A 17,679-nucleotide genomic window follows, 5' to 3' on the forward strand; every position below is an offset into this window, starting at 1 on the left:
GACACCACAGTAAATCCAGATGTAGCATCACTCCATCCCATGTGTCCAATTTACAAGTAAGCTTGTCAATACTTTGACAGTTCCAGGCAGTGAAGAGATTGCATGAAACTGCACAGCAGTAATTTGCGGTTGTTTAAGAGAAAGGGCCTCATCACGAGTTCGGGGGCGAAGGGGGGGGTGCAGTAGTAAAAATCCAGCAGTAATAGTCTTACTGCAACATCCTTGCATAGTTGGAGGATTGGCGGTGTAAATACCCATTTATTTTGGAGTCCATTGAACTCAATGGGGCAGTTCTGTGCAATTACTGCAGCGGTAAATCCACTGCAGTAATTGTGCCCAAAATGGCATAAACCTGCCGACTTTCCACCCATTTTCGCTGCAATTAACATAGCAAAATTACTGCTGCAGTAATAGCGCCACAAATGCCCTTTGAGGGCAAATGGGGAATGGGGAAAAAATGGGGAAGTAAACCACCACCGCCACTTGTAATCTAGCGGTCATGCTGCCGGGCCAAGTGGTGGCAACGGTAATTGCGCTGAGCGGTAGTCTGGCGGATTTACCACCAGGATAACGCCCAACTTGTGATGAGGCCCAAAAACTGTAGCACAAACTGCAGAGGTCCTGTGTGATAAAAACGCTAATGCCTCCAGGTCAGTTATGTTAATTTTGCTGGCTTATGTTCACTCTTGGCTTTTCTTGTGCAGTGGAAACAGCTTGTACGCATCATGTTGTCTCTGCCTTGTGCTAACAAAAACATCCAGAACCCCAAACAACAAAAGTATTGTCTAGCGATCACATGGGTGGTGAGATCACAGCCTGGGCTTAATAAACCACTTCACAGAGAAGGTCATAGTTTCATTGCATTGGCACTGGGCACCTCGGACCATAAAGCTACAGAAAAGTTTCTGTGACATTGCAGAGGGCAAGTGGCAGGAAAAGAACTGTGTGATCTTCGAAAGCTCAGAAATAGCTTACTAGAAAACACGCATTTTAGAGTTATACACATTTCATCCTTTAAAATGCCAGAAATCAAGGCATTTGTCAATGGAGCCGCATCGGACATTGCTTTTTTAAGGAAAAGTCTTATTTTTCGCTCCCCTTCACAGTGAAAGAGTCGCTTGGCCATCCAAACATTTAAAAAATAAAAAGAAATAAAGGAAAATCTGTAAGGAACTGCCAGATTACTATGAGTAGTTCTTCATGACAGAGTGAACAGATCTTTGATCCAGTTCAGGATTAATAAACCCGACAAAAAATAGCTTCGAAGTTATCAAAATAAACGGACTGAAAGCTGTTAATCAAAGGACGCAGGCATGCGATTAAAACTATGGAGAAAAAAGTGGCTATAGATGGAAATGGGTCTTACTGAAGATTAGCACAAGGAGTGTGATTGGGCGTTATTAAGACTTGTAGTTACTGGATTCATCCAATTATGGCAAAAAGAATAACTTATGTCTTGGTGTACTTAAAAAGAGAAAAAAAAAAAATTGTTTAACTTGTCTTAAATCACCATCTGGATAACTTTAATAATCACCCAATACTGATCTCTGAATTCAACTGGTTATGATAACTTAATAAATGCATTTTTTCTTTCACTAAATCTCAACAAGTGTGTACGGAATATGGGCTAATACATTAAAATCAGTATGTGATTCCTCACCTGAATATAAGCTTTTTGATCTAGCGCCAATATACCCTCTCTGCAGAACCTTATACAAAGGGTGTGACGTCCTTTTGCCGACAGTCGTTTTTTCAATGGATTTTTTGTAGACAAAAATACATCGAAAAAACTCTGAAATATATCTGGGTGATTGTCAAAGGTATAAAAAGGGTCGAGGAGGGGTTTGGGGTGGGTTAACAGAGAAACGGGAGGGAGGGACTGGCGGGTTTGGGCCCACCCCACCGAAATAAACATATTTCAATGAGTTTTTTCAATGGATTTTTGTCGGTAAAATTCCATTAAAAAACTACCATCAGTAAAATGGCATAACAGTACAAAGAGTTGCCCTTCCACTGTTGTCAATCGGGCTATTCAGTTTTTCTTAAAAATTGAGATCTTAAAAGTGTTGGGAACAATTTACTCAAAGACCCATGTAATTGCTGTTCAAAGGCCTGGCATTGAAATGGAAAATCTATTTATAAAACGCGTACTTCTTTCTGTCCTTACATTTTCAAAAATAAAACCAGTGACCCCCCACAGCAAACGATTCATCAATGTAAAATAGTTTCATCCTGAACTAACATTACAATCTGCACGGTGACAAGAAAAGGCAAGTGCTGCATGCAGGGTATTGAGGTATAGAAGTGATACTCTTATTGTAATAACGGTTCAGCCAACAAGGTTTGAAGGAACAGTCTCATTTAATTAGCTGGACAGATGGGAAATACAATGGCATAACAACTTCTTCTGGATTACCTCCACCTCAGGAGAACATGCATAATTCATGAACTGTAAAAGGCCTGGGATAAAATCCCGGCCTAGTTTTTAGGCCTCCCAAGAGGGTGACCCAGAGGTCCAAGTGTGGAGGCTGGATCCTGGGTGGTAAATTGAGGATGCCCCATCACTCTCCATTGGTCTCAGATGCAGGGCAAGGGACAGTAACATAGTGCGGGCCAACCCAGGCAGCCTTGACCTTGCCCAGCACTTCAGCAGACCTGTACAAGAAAGTCGGAGTATCCATGACCCTTCCCAGGCCAGTAGTTGCTCAACCTGGGGCAGGCCCAATAACATGACCCTCACCAATAGAGAGCATGACCTCCTCTTGGCAGATCTAAAGTCTCAGCGACATAACACTTACATACCAGCAGAACACATTTCATCCACCCCAGGTTAGCAGCGTTTGTTCTGATAGCATCACAATTCAACCAGATGCCAGAAATCATTGCCTAGCCCCAGTGATCAGCTCTGGGAGCCAGAGAGACCCTACACTGTTGGATGTGTGCAGGTCCCCTACCCCCAGTTTCTTTGCATGCAACTTCTGGAGAACTGACTGTTGGAAACAATATTGCCAGCGTGTGGCTTCCCTGTGTGTCACAGAAAACAATAGACCGCCCCCTGGCAGAGTTTTCTCTCACTGGAGATACAATGTTGCAAATTCACTGAAGGACAATATTCTGTAGATATTCAGAGAGTTTAAACAACTTAGTAAGACTTTGCTCTGCACACATTCACACACCGAGGGAACAGGAAACCTTTGCCCCATAGAGAGCGAGAGAGAGAGTACAATCCAAGATGGCAGACAGGCAATGTGAAAGCTTGGTCCGGCCCGATAAGCCCAAAGAGATCAATTACAAGGAGGAGCCACAGCCACTACCACCCCCGCCCTCATTACAAAGCACAACGGCAGACCCTCACCATAAGCCCAACCAGGGGGGGCAAAGGAGAGCACTATAAGAAGCAAAGACTCAAGTCGGCCAGTGTGGCATCGAAGAGCAGGAGGCTGGAGTTTTAAGGTGACTGGAGATTGTGGAGAGCTGGAGAAAGGAGAGCATATAGAGATGGAAGTACTTGGAGAGGTGATAGCAGTGGAAGACAGGAGGTGGTGAAAGCTAACAGATAGAGGGAGGAGGTGGTAAGGCCCAAGGTGCAGGAAGAGGTGGCAATATTAAGAGGAGAGTGGGGTAGTCAGGAGGAGGTGCTACGACCCACAGGGGCAAAAGGAGGTTGCAACATCTGGTGGTGAAAGTGATAGAGTAGGGGTGGAGTTTGGAATAATGGAAGAGGCGGGAGTGCTAACCACAGGAGGAGGAAGTAGTAGCCCACAGGTGATCAAGCCAAGAGAAAGTGGTAGTTTGGAGGGGACAACATCGGGAGCTAAAGTCAGTGCAAAGGAGGTGGAGGCATTAAGAGAAAAGGGTGAGGCATCAGGAAGGGAAGGAGGTACAACAGAGCAGGAGGTGGTAAACTGAAGTGGTAAAGGTGGGACTGAGGAGATGGAGAACAGTCCCAGCAAAGGCAGACAGGAAAGGAAGATATCAGTGGGAAAGGTCAGCCCTAAGCAGGACTAGACGGTAAGAGGGAGAATGAAAGTGTGCCAGGGAGACTACAATAAAATCAGACAAGCAATGGAATAAGAAGCAGGATAGACCCTGGTTAAGGCATACATCAAGGGAGACTCTTCTCTAGCGCTCCGTGCCAGCTACTCCTACTGACCCATCTGCTAACAGGACTATTTGGCAGGGCGCGTATTGGAGTACGGGACCCTTCAAAGCCTGGGACTAGACAAACAAGGACGATTCTGGAAACCCTACTATAGCTTGCAACACAGAACTGAGAAGGGGTGACAAAACAAACCAGACATTCAAGAGCCTGGGGCGGGTTGGGGAGGCCCAGGAGCACCTGGTTAACTGGGGTGGGGGGGGACATTGTAGAGTTTTCACAGGATCACAGAGGCCCAACATCGTAGAACAGCCATACTAAAAATTGTGTTTGGACCTCACTTTTACTTTACGTTGGCCACTATGTAATGGAAGGTTTTGAATGCTAACAAAACTTCTTGGTTCCCTTGTCCCAGGCAACCCTACGACAGGCCGCAAAAGAAGTTAATTGAAAAGCAACTGAGAAACTGCACTGCTTCAAAGAAATGCCTTAATCCAAGTATTAAACAGTGTACTTAGAAACTTATGTCGCTTATGCGCAATCAATACGATATTTTGAAAATTGACATTGAGTTAATCAAGAGCAATGTTATATAAGAACTATGCAGTCTACATACTTTCCTTACAACATTCACCTCCCTGGCAACAACGCACAGAGATGCTAATTAACACATCTCTGGATCAGAGGTAAGAACAAATCAAAAACATGTATGCAAATAATTGAGTCAATTAATATTCTGGTACATACCTCTTTGGATAATCGTGTGAACACATCTCCTCCCCTGAGAAAATCCAATATTAAATAGAGCTTCCCTTCGGTCTGAAATGCTGATTTTTAAAGAACAATCCATTATAATTATTTCCTTGTCATGACACAACTGTACAAAATGAAGATATTTTAAGTTGTATTTCAGCAATAAATACAGAATGAATGATAAGTTCAGCTGGAAATATACATTGCCTATGCACGCTCAGGTGGAATATCAAAACATCACATTACAAACTAAGTATATTTTTCTCTCTGGTCATATCATTTTTGGACATGTTTTGGATTATATTATTGAAAACTATGAATGATATCAGATACAAGATTGACATTTCTTTCAATAAAATTAGATTTAAAAATGTGTCAGAAAATGTTACTTTGGTAAGAATGTCAAAGATCACTCCTGTAAACAAAGCATATGAAGTGAATTCCAATGCCAATAAATCTGAATAAACTCATAGGAAGTTTCAAGCTTAAAAATATGTATAATACACAAAAGGTTTTCCTGGTAAACAAAAATATTACATGAAGCCCAAACCATTACTTGATGGCTACAGAAAGAACTGTCCCCCCTGGCCTTATTTACATGTCACAATTGCATTAAAATACCAGCGCAGAGAGACCTGATCCTGAATAATATGGAGAGGCAGTCAGGAAAGACTGCAGATGCCAAAGTGGTATACCGTAGATACTTAGAAAAAAAGAGGGGGTGGGGCGTGCACTCTAGTTCCCAGCTTTGTGTACCTTCTGCAGTTCAGTCAGGTGTCATAGAAGAGCCATAATGCTGGTTTTCCACCCTCCTCCCACCGTGGGATTTATATTGTGCAATTGGAGGGGAGTTGGTTCCTGGGTACCAGCATTGACTACAGCTACCAGAATTCCCTGAGGCCAAAATTGGTACTAATCAGCAACACCTGAACAGACTGCCTCCCTGAAGATTGCAAGAGGCATGAACGCGCTTGGAGGAAAAGAGCAACTGAACTGTAGAAGGTACACAAAGCTGGGAACTAAGTGCGCGCCTCACCCCCTCTTTTTTCTAAATACCATAGATACTTAGTATGTGAATGATATGTTCTACCTAAGCAGAATGCTTTCAGAATGAAGAGACCGCATTTAGGTTGTAGTGCTTAAATATTTCAACCAGGCTTTATAACAGATGGACAATACTGAGAAAGTGACCATGAAATAAAGTTGATCAATTCATCGCTGTAGAGGAAGTCTATGGCACAGTGAAATAAAAAAAGCAATAGAAGCGGTTTCCAAAAGACCGAAATAGAGCTACACAGAAACAAAGCCTAGCCAAAGGCTCTCAGAGATTCCCCTGCATCTGCCTTTCTGAAGAGTTTCAGAACTCAAGGATGCTAGGGGAATCGGGAAACAGCAGTCCCATTAGCGAAATATAAGCTTCACCAGGAACTGGCCAAAGAACATAACAAGCTGAGTAAGTTGCCACACCATACCAATCGAAAATTTCCAAATGAGAAATGGAAACAATATTTTCCTAGATTTAGATTTCATTTGGTTTTAACAAGGGAAATGAATATCAGGAACATGCACAACCATATTGTTCTTGTTATTGTTACTGTAAGCAAGATCTGACGAATGAGACACTAAAGCATATACTCATTTAGATATTCATCACCAGTTCTTTGGCAAATTTACTAATGCTCTGAGAGATTTTGACTATTAACTATTTGGCAATGTATGTTTTCTGGTACTTCTATTTCCCTTAATATTGAGATTTTAAAAATGTATCGGGCAACCTGAGATTACATTAGGAACTTAAGTACACCTGTTTTATGTTTTATGGATAATTGTGTTTCATGATTGCGGTTGGTGAAAGGTTTCATATAAACGAGGTTACAACAAATAATTGATTAAACAACCCCATTGAAAAGAGAAAAAAAGGAGGGCTGTGGTGCTAAAAAGAGGGGTAAAAGTATTCTGAACTTATCAACAAAAAACCCAACAAAGGAATGGAAAGGGTAAATTTCAGGAGAAACAATAGATAAAAATGAAAATAACCATTTATTAAGTGTTAAAAATAGTGGCCCATCATAAGGGTGCAGTCCAAGGGGCCATCAAGTTCTATAGCAATAGTTCATTGTCCCAGAAATGTTCTTAGGGTCGTGTAAGGGTGTAGAAGTATGAGACGGGCCAAGAAGTGACATGGCTTTGGTTATAAACTTTTATTTTTATATACCACAAAGAAATCTATCCCCAACTCTTTGAGGGGTTTCTCTGCAACAACCCAAGGAAGTGTCAGAAGGTTGTCAAATTGGGGCTAGCGATATGGACCAAAGGTCATACCTCGATAATTTTGGGTTGAATGGGATCTCGCTATTGGTTATGTGGGTTAAATGCTCAAATGTAAGCCAACTACATGCAAGATGGCACACACACCTGTATTTATAAGGAAATGATCAAAATAAAGTGAACATACAGGGTTTCTCTTCCTGTTTGAGAATACACACAGCTGTGTCAACAAATGTAAATTAAAAAATGGTAGTATATGTAATAATGTATATCTATGTATATATATCTCGATGTTAAAGATATTGTCATATGCTATATTGATTTAGAAAATGTATTGATATAAATCCACCCAGCCCTACGTCAAATAATATTCTATCCCATAGCTTAAATCGAAGAATGCTAAATAAAGTTAAGTCTTCCACCAGGAGAATGACTTCCTATTATTAATCATACACCTCTGTCTCGTGGGATAATTGTCCCGGAGTCTCTTAAACCTTTAAATTGGTTTATAAATGGCAGGTTCCAAATGATTGCAGAATTATTGCCTTTGTTTTCCTCTAGCTCCCAACCTAGTGCATAATAGATAATCAGACTTAGATGTTTCTAATGTCAAAAATGTCACCCTAACTCACTTAATTAAAACCACGAGAAAGGGGGAAGTTTTACCCAATATTGGCTGGGTCTTCAATAGTCTTCTTATTGTAAAACACCTACTGGGTGTTACTGGTCTAAAGACACCCAAAATAGTCCAGGAATACTGCTTGTTATCCGCAAATAAAACAAACAAGCCACAACATTTGTCAGCTAGGGAGGTATGTAGAGGTACCCCATTCCTAACGTGGATGTCCAGAATCCCACTTACTTGCATATGAAAATGGTTTTCTCCACTCTATTCTTCTAATCCTCCCGGTGGAGTAATGTGCAGTACAGGCAAAACCACTCTTCTTAGGGTCTATCCAGCCGGATACAAAACCCAAAAAGACAAAGAGCCCCCACCTCTAGGTAAAATAACGCCGGTCAAGTGGCAGAGCAAGTAGAGCGCTCGCTTTGACATCAGTGCAGACCATGCTAACGCAGGTTCGAATCCCGGCAGGGCCAAACTCAGCCTTTCATCCTTCCGATGTCGATAAATGAGCACCACACACCGTGGGTAATAATAAGCAGCACTCAGATACCTGAGGGTTCATAGTGCTATATAAATGCGAAATTATTATTAATTGAATAAGTAGTCACTGTCTTATGGCCCCTATTTTAAAAAATAGCCTCTGAATACTCACATGGGCTTTCCTTTAGTTGTAAGCCACACTTTCTTTAAATGGAACTCCTGTTTACCAGCACGAAAATGCTGCAGTTGTACATTCTGTACTGTTTATGATGTCACTGAGTGATCGCATCATGACGTCATCACTTATCGTCATGACGTCATTGCATATGCGTAAAAAACCGTCGGAAAACATGTGGCACAACGGCGGAGTAATGCTCCCATTTTAGTACACTGGGAATTGAAGTCCCAAGTGTATAATAACACTGAGGGACATCGGAAACGGGGAAATATCCTCCCAAGTGTCTAAATGCTTTTTTGAACTAACCCTGCTTAATTTAGTTACAGATGTTAGATGCCGGAGAATCCTATCTTACTATTCACATGCAATATTCATAATGGACTCAATCCCATATCTGTCTTCCCAGGATGCCAAAAGGATAAGGACTCCTTAGTATGGGTAGCAGCCTATATTTTATGAAGGATACACCTCACTGGCAGTACTCTATGTTACCAATAATAGTGTTTTGAACGTTCCAGGAGACTCAAAGAGGTTGGTTAAACAGGTATTCAGTCTTATGGGATAATCGAAGTTTCATTACATAGTGCAGGCGTTCTCATGGAGCATCTACATATAGAACAAATATAACATATCTGGTGTGGAAACCATTGGTGTCTACTAATGTATACATACACTCATCACTACCGCCACTTGATCAAATTTCTCCCTTATGATGTAATCCCTGGGTATGTGGAGTCATCAATACCCTGCAACGCTTTATATATCAATTATGCGTGGACTCAAAACAGATGGAAACCGTCCACTATTCCAACAGACACTTCATAATGATTGCAGTTCAGTTTCTATTGCCCAAGGATGATCCAGCACCTCAAAGTTATTTTATGCGTTGTGCCATTCCACATTTTCGTTAAGGCGTTGGATATCGATATTTGAAACAAAAAACATTATTTTTCCAAATGTAGCAATTTTTTATTGATGTCTATTTGTGAATGACCTTTAATATGTTTAAGTATCACCCATTCGAAATCATTACAACCATTTTTTTTCCCAAAAATGTTTTACAAGGGAAGTCTGTTCGACTTTGTTTTTTATACAACTTTTGTGCTCAATCATCCTTGTCTTACATTTTCTGTTAGTCTTGCCTATATAGGTCTTCCGGCAAGGACATTTGATTAGGTAAATTACATTACTGGTGTTACAGTTTGTCTGTTCACCGAGTTTCCACATTTTATCCAAACCCAAATCTACATTCTAGGTTTTAGTCATTTGGGTGCACATTACACAATTGCCACATGGATATTGACCTAAAACCGGGGGAAGACCCCATAGGTTGGTCCGTTTGTTCTTTTTGTTGACTATATCATTTCTCACAACTAGATTTCATACAGTGCTACTCTTCTTGAATGCTACAAGTGGTCTACCTGCTTCTTCTGTCATTTTTTTCCAATTTCTATTGATGATGCTTTTGATTTTGTATGATAGATTACTAAATGTGTTCACAAACACAAGAGGTGTCTCTTTTGTCTTATCGTCTCCTTGTATTTGTTTGTCCAGTAAAGCTTTGTGATTATTATTAAATGCTCTTTTAGAAGCTCGCTTGACCATGGGTGCAGGGTACTCTCGTTGTACCAATTTATCAATAAGATTATTCGCTCCTCTTTCATAGGATTTGTTAGTACTGCTGTTCTTTTTCTAGCGCAAAAATTGCCTGAATGGCAAGTTATTTTTCACATGCTGGCTGCTAAAGTGCAGTAATGCATTCTTGTCGGTATCTTTAGTATATGGCCTTACTAACAAACTTCCTTGGTCATGATGTATACAAATATCTAAATAGTGTACTTGTTCATTACTGGTGTCGCTAGTAAATTTGAAATGCCTATTTTGTTGGTTCAACCACTTGACAAAAGCTTGTGCTTCTTCCTCATTCCCTTTCCAGATGACGAAAACGTCATCTATATAGCATAGCCAACATACTACATTGTCTTGAAATGGGTTCAAATTGGTGCACACTACTGTTTCCTCGAACATATTGACATATAGATTGGCCACATTGGGAGCCATGGCTGCCCCCATTGCTGTACCCTCAATCTGTTTATAGAATTGACCCATGAACGGAAAAAAGTTATTAGTAAGTGCCATTTCAGTGCACCATTTTATGAAGGAATTAGATACAGGATGCTGATCTTCTCTCATAAGTAGAGTCTCCTCATCAACCTCTAATGTTGCTAATTGGGGTATATTGGTATAGAGGGCTTGGACATCTAAGCACATCAATAGATTTTCATTTGGGTTGAATGCATTGCCTTCAATCCTATTGATGGCATCCATGGTATCTTTTATGTAACTTTTCATATTGGGAATAAAGGGTCTCAAGTAGTAGTCCACAAATTTGGAAAGTGGCTCCAACAGAGTTAACACCAGAGACAATGGATCTCCCAGGGGGTTTTGTCAGGTTCTTGTGCATCTTAGGGAGAATGTAGAATACATGTATTCTACCATTCTCTCTGATCAAGTACTCTCCTTCTTGTTTACTAATCATATGGAGGTCAACTGCTCTAGTCACTTTCTTCTTGATTATGAGGATTAAGTCGTTACTGGGGTCTTTGTCTATTTTCCGATAGTGCGATCCATCAGATAGGAGGTTCACACATTGCTCAATATAATCAGTTCTGTTTAATAATTACGAAGGCACTGCCTTTATCAGCTTGGCGAATAATGACCTTTTCATTGGTCTCTAGATTTTTCAAAATAATTTGTTCTGATTTACTGAGGTTTGAGTGATGTGGAATCCCTTTGGATTCTAAAATATTTACCTCCTCCATTACTTTTCTCGCAAAGACCAAAGATTCTGGGGAATAAGTACTAGAGGGAGCACAAAACATGGAAGGATTGCTGAGACCACTACAATATTCCCCTTTGTTAAAAGGGCTGTTGTCAAAAAAATCCCTTAGGTGTACCTTGCGCATAAAATTATTGAATTCCACCCTAAATTCAAAGGGGTTGTGGTACTTGGATATCACAAAATTGAGTCCCTTGTTAAGCACATCTTTTTCCTTGGATAAGTGGACAGCAGAGAGATTTCTTACCAGCCCCTGTGGCTGCGTGTCTGCATCCGTTCTGATGCCCATTGTCTCCGATTGCCGTCCCTTCCTAAAAAATACTGACATTGATTCTGTTCTCTTCTGTTGTTGCCTCTAGGTCCTCTCCCTCGATTCATGTGCATCTCCACTCGTACCCTCAGCATTAGCTCCTTGCTCGTTGTATTCCTCATACTCAGTAGAACCCCCATCACTAGAGCTGTATGAGGTGTCACGAAAACGTACTCTGCGTTTTTGCTTTGAATTGGGTCTTGATTCTCCAAATTTATAGTCTTTACTGATGTACCCAAATGCTTTCTCATGTGTGAAATTTTGTATATCTTTTTTCATTCTTTTCACACGTACCGAGATTGTTTCTGTTTGAAAATCCTGCATTTCTTTTAGATGTTTCTCTAGGCCCTTTTTGAATGCCTCAAAGTCTAATTTTTACTTCATTTCATCCTGTAGATTTTTTAAATCAATTTCTATCTTTTTAGCTGTTTCTTGTGCTGTTTCTATGATTAGTATCAGCAAATCACGGCCACATTTGTTAGCAATATAGCTCCATTTCAACTTAAATTCTGGATTATCTAGAAATAGCCTTGGTTCGTTCCGGACAGTCAGACCTTGGAGTAATGCTTGGTTTTTGACATATTACAGCATAATGATAGCATGTAACTCGCTGCGAATAAATCTTTTCCTCATTTGCACGAGTTCATCCCATTGGTCATCTTTACTAAGAGCATCCAAATCTTTATTCAAGCCCACAATGGGCAATGATTCCATACGTTTAGCGTACATATTCATCATTGTATGCTAAACATTTGTCTGAAGCCATAGTTGAGGCTCCCTGTTGTCCGATACCGTTATGCACTAGCAATAGGGGGAGGAAGTGTAAATAACCACGTGTGCCACCGAGACCCTATTGGTCTCTGAAAACACTATTCTCAAATCGGCTTGATCCACAGTGGGGGGGTTCACAACTTCTTACTCCATGGAGTTACATGCTATCATTATGCTGGAATATGTCAAAAACCAAGCATTACCCCAAGGTCTGACTGTCAGGAATGAACCCAGGCTATTTCTAGATGATCCAGAATTTAAGTTGAAATGGAGCTATATTGCTAACAAATGTGGCCGTGATTGGCTGATACTAATCATAGAAACAGCACAAGAAACAGCTAAAAAGATAGAAATTGATTCAAAAAATCTAGATGATGAAATGAAGAAAAATTTTGACATGGAGGCATCCAAAAAGGGCCTAGAGAAACATCTAAAAGAAATGCAGGATTTTCAAACAAACAATCTCAGAACGTGTGAAAAGAATGAAAAAAGATATACAAAATTTCACACATGAGAAAGCATGTGGGTACATCAGTAAAGACTATAAATTTGGAGAATCAAGACCCAATTCAAAGCAAAACTGCAGAGTGTGTTTTCGTAACCTCATACAGCTCTAGCGATGGGGGTTCCAATGAGTATGAGGAATACAATGAGCAAGGAGCTAAGGCCCAGAGTACGAGTAGAGACACACACATGAATCGAGGGAGAGGACCTAGGAGGTAACAACAGAAGAGGACAGAATCAACGTCAGTCTTTTTTAGGAAGGGGCGGCAAACGGAGGCAATGGGCACCAGAACGGATGCAGAGCAGACACGCAGCCACAGGGGCTGGTAGTAAAGCTCTCTGCTGTCCACTTATCCAAGGAAGAAGAAGATGTGCTTGACAAGGGACTCTATTTTGTGATATCCTAGTACCACAACCCCTTTGAATTTAGGGTGGAATTTAATGAATGAATGTGGCCAATCTATATGTCAATATGTTCGAGGAAACCGTAGTGTACACCAATTTGAACCCATTTCAAGGCAATATAGTCTGTTGGCTATGCTATATAGATGACGTTTTCGTCATCTGGAAAGGGAATGAGGAAGAAGCACACGCTTGTGTCAAGTGATTGAACCAACAAAATAGATACTTGAAATTTACTAGCGACACCAGTCATGAACAAGTACACTATTTAGATATTTGTATATATCATGACCAAGGACGTTTGTTAGTAAGGCCATATACTAAAGATACCGACAAGAATGCATTACTGCACTTTAGCAGCCATCATGCCCAGCATGTGAAAAATAACTTGCCATTCAGGCATTTTTTGTGCTTGAAAAAGAACAGCAGTACCAACAAATCCTATGAAAGAAGAGCGAATAATCTTATTGATAAATTGGTACATCGAGAGTACCCTGCACCCATGGTCAAGCGAGCAGCTAAAAGAGTGTTTAATAATAATCGCAAAGCTTTACTGGGCAAACAAATACAAGGAGACAATACGCCAAAAGAGACACCTCTTGTGTTTGTGAACACATTTAGTAATCTATCATACAAAATCAAAAGCATCATCAATAGAAATTGGAAAAAAATCATGACAAAAGAAGCAGGTAGACCACTTGTAGCATTCAAGAAGAGTACCACTGTACGAAATCTAGTCATGAGAAGAAGAAGTTACTTTCTTACCTGGTAACGTTCTTTCGATGGGATGGTCCGACGACGTATTCCATATCTATGACAGGTAATCACCACAGCGGTGCTGCTTCGGAAACTTTTTTCGGCGTCTGCATCCTGCGTCGATGACGTCGATGCGCCGTCGTCGAGGACCTCCTCCGACATCCAACGTCATCCGATGTGATAAGTAGGACGCACGACGACCGTAGCCTCAGTTGTAGTTTTGTCCCCCAGAACGTGTGACATTAGTCTACTGCCAGTCAGACACAAAGCCTTGAGGAACGTAAGCTGCAATCGCAAAAGAAATTCTGCAGCGGGGAAGGTAGGGAGAGAGCGATATGGAATACGTCGTCAGACCATCCCATCGAAAGAACGTTACCAGGTAAGAAAGTAACTTGTTCTTCGAGGGGATTGGGTCCTCCGACGTATTCCATATCTATGACCGACTCCCAAAGCAGTACAAGAGCAAGGAGGAGGGGAAGAATTTAGAATCAAAATTTAGAATTGCCAATCAAATAGAGCAAAGGACCGCCTTGCCAAAGGCCAGATCCTGTCCTCGGATGGAATCGAGGGAATAGTGACGTACAAATGCATGTACTGAAGCCCAGGTGGCTGCATCACAGATGTTGCGAATAGGAACACCCCTCTGCAGGGCAGTAGATGCAGCCATACCCCTGGTAGAATGGGTCCGCAAGCCAGCCGGTGGGTCCTTACACGCCAAGCGGTAACACTCAGAGATGGCCAAAATAATCCAGCGAGACAAAGTCTGTTCCGTCACAGCTTGTCCCCAAACGCTTTCCAGAGTAACCAATAAATACTTGATCGTCCACTCTGACCCGGGACATGCGTGAAACATAGAAGCTTAAAGCTCTCCTAGGATCAAGCCTATGGAGCCTCTCCTCTTCCTTACCAGAATGTGGAGGAGGATAGAATGCCGGAAGAACAACCTTCTGGGCCAAATGAAATTCCGTCACTACCTTCGGAAGAAAAGAAGGACGGACTCTAAGGACAACTCTGTCCTTATGGAAAACAGTGAAGGGAGGCTTAACTGAAAGTGCCTGTAACTCACTCACTCTGCGAGGGGAAGTGACCGCAACTAAAAATACAGTTTTAAGAGTCAACAGTCTCAAAGGACAAGAGTGCAAAGGCTCAAAGGGAGCACCCGTTAGAAACCTGAGAACAAGGTTTAAATCCCAACCGGGCACCAGGAAAGGTGACGGAGGGAACACATTAGTGAGCCCTTCAGAAACTGTGAAATTAAAGGGATTTTAAAGTAGGAACACTCTTCAGACGAGCGCTTAAAGATGGACAGCGCTGCCAGGTAACCTTTAATGGTACCCAGTTGCAAGCCCCTGTGGGCCAAAGAAAGTAAAAAGGACAGAACCATGGGGATGTCACATGCAAAAGGATCCACATTCTGAACTCTGCACCAGTCGCAGAATTTACGCCAACGGCAACGGTACAGAGACTTAGTTGCTGGCCGTCAGGCCGAGAGCAACACCTCCATCACGTCTTTAGGGAGGTCCCAATCCTTATACCTCAACCTTTCAGAAGCCAAGCGTGAAGGTTGAGGGATCGGACCTCTGGATGGAGAACCTGACCCCCCCCTCCCGTGAGAGCAGATCGTCTCGGTAGGGAAGACGACATGGAGGACAGATGGACAAGTCGAGAAGGTCCGGGTACCACGTCCTCCGAGCCCACGCCGGAGCAATGAGGATCATGCGGGAACCGAACTTCCGTAACCTCCGCAGCACTTGCGGGATGACGGGGACTGGAGGAAACGCGTACAGCAGTGGGAATGACCACTCCACCAGGAACGCGTCTCCTAAGGCTCCTTTTGGAGGAAATTCCCGCGAGCAGAACCTCTCGCACTTCCAGTTGACACTGGAGGCGAAGAGATCCATTTGAGGGGTCTCCCAAAGGGCGAAGATCTCCAGGAGAATCTCCTGAGCCAACTCCCACTCGTGAGAGATCGTGCTCTGCCTGCTCAGAGCATCCGCCGTCGCGTTTTCGTCTCCGGCCAGATGAACTGCCGAGATCGAAACTTCCTGCTGGATGGCCCAGAACTCGAGCTGTATCGCCTCCCTGCACAAAGGAAGTAACCCTGCCCCCCCCCCTTTTTGTTGAGGTAGTGCATGGCCACTGTGTTGTCCGTCAGGATCAGGACATTCTTTCCTCGCACAATCGCCAGAAAAGCCTTCAGGGCTAGCCTGACGGCCCTCAGTTCCAACAGATTAATATGGAGTCTGGACTCCAACAGAGACCAACGACCGCTGACTGTCAGCTCGTTGGCATGAGCTCCCCATCCCATGAGGGATGCATCCGTCACGATCGTCACCTCCGGCCAGGGAAGCCAAAACCCTTCCTCAAGTTGCCTTCTACGGCCCACCACAGAAGGTCCTGGGCGACCGAGGACGGCACCTGAACCGGGTCCGACATCATGCCGGAGGACTGCGACCATTGCATCTTGAGTGCCCACTGCAAAGATCTCATCCGCAGGCGAGCCTCTGGCACCAGAAGAATGCAGGATGCCATGAGGCCGAGCAACCTCAAGAACTCGAACGCTGGGAGCGTCTGGGCATGCTGAAACTTGTGCACCATCTGCTTAATGTGAAGAGCCCTCACCTGGGGAGGAAAACACTGCCCCAGGGAAGTGTCGAGCACTGCTCCGATGTACTGGAGCCGCTGTGTTGGCGTCAAATGGGACTTCTTTAAATTGAGGGAGAAGCCCAGCCTGTGAAGGGAGTGGCAGGTGACTGACAGATGATCCAGGACCTGCTCGGGAGAGCGTGCCCTGATCAACCAATCGTCCAGGTAGGGGTAGACGTGAATCCCCCCCCTTGCCTGAGATGCGCCACCACCACCATGAGCTTGGTGAAAACCCTCGGGCGGAGGTCAATCCGAACGTCAGGACCCGAAACTGAAAGTGCGAGTCGCCAACCGCGAACCTCAGGTACTTCTTGTGCTTGGGATGGATCGGCACATGGAAGTAAGCATCCTTGAGGTCGAGAGACACCAACCAGTCCTGAAGCTGAAGGGCCTGGAGGACATGAGAGAGAGTAACCATCTTGAACTTGTCCTTCCTGAGGAGTTTGTTCAAACCGCGCAAGTCCATGATGGGTCTCAATCCCCGTCTTTCTTCAAAATCAAAAAATAAGGGGAATACCATCCCTTGTTCCTCTCCGCTACAGGCACCAGTTCTATGGCGCCTTTCTCCAGCAGGGCTTGAATTTCCTGCACAAGGAGCGGATCCAGACTCTTCAAAGAGAGGCTCCCTGGTGGATTGTCGCGAGGCCTCTGCCGAAAGGGAAGACCGTAGCCGGGGGTTATGATCTCCAGAACCCAACATCTGAAGTAATGGCACGCCACTCTATGCTGCGCCAGCCTTCCCCCAACCGGCAAACCATGGGACATGGCCTCATGACTGAGTGGTAGCGGCTACTGCGTTACCTGAGGGCAAAGAGGCAACTGCCCGGGCGGCCTTGGCACCACGGGTACCCTGTCGTCCACCTCTGGTACCCCTGCATTGGCCTCTTTGACTGCTAGCTCCTCTCGCTTTACTGAAGGATGAGTAATAGCGAAAGGAACCACCCCTCCATTGCTGTCCCCTAGGACGAAAAGGCAGAGGTTGGCGAACTGCAGCGCCCAACGACTTCGCTGCAGCTTTGGAGGTCTGCAACCTCTCAAGGCTCTCGTC

The 17,679-nt window shown here is 43.3% G+C and overlaps 1 protein-coding gene across 1 annotated transcript in view; it reads right to left on the reverse strand.

Annotated features, from left to right (window-relative positions):
• The window catches only part of RPS6KA6 (ribosomal protein S6 kinase A6), a 905,586-nt gene that overhangs the window by 607,709 nt on the left and 280,198 nt on the right, over positions 1-17,679 (reverse strand). Inside the window, exon 6 of the mRNA XM_069612921.1 lies at positions 4,847-4,926. Coding sequence (XP_069469022.1) covers positions 4,847-4,926 — 80 coding nt within the window. The remainder of the gene's footprint in view (positions 1-4,846; positions 4,927-17,679) is intronic.

This window comes from Ambystoma mexicanum, chromosome 5p (genome assembly GCF_040938575.1).
Source record: "Ambystoma mexicanum isolate Mex_15411 chromosome 5p, UKY_AmexF1_1, whole genome shotgun sequence".
Taxonomy (NCBI): domain Eukaryota; kingdom Metazoa; phylum Chordata; class Amphibia; order Caudata; family Ambystomatidae; genus Ambystoma; species Ambystoma mexicanum.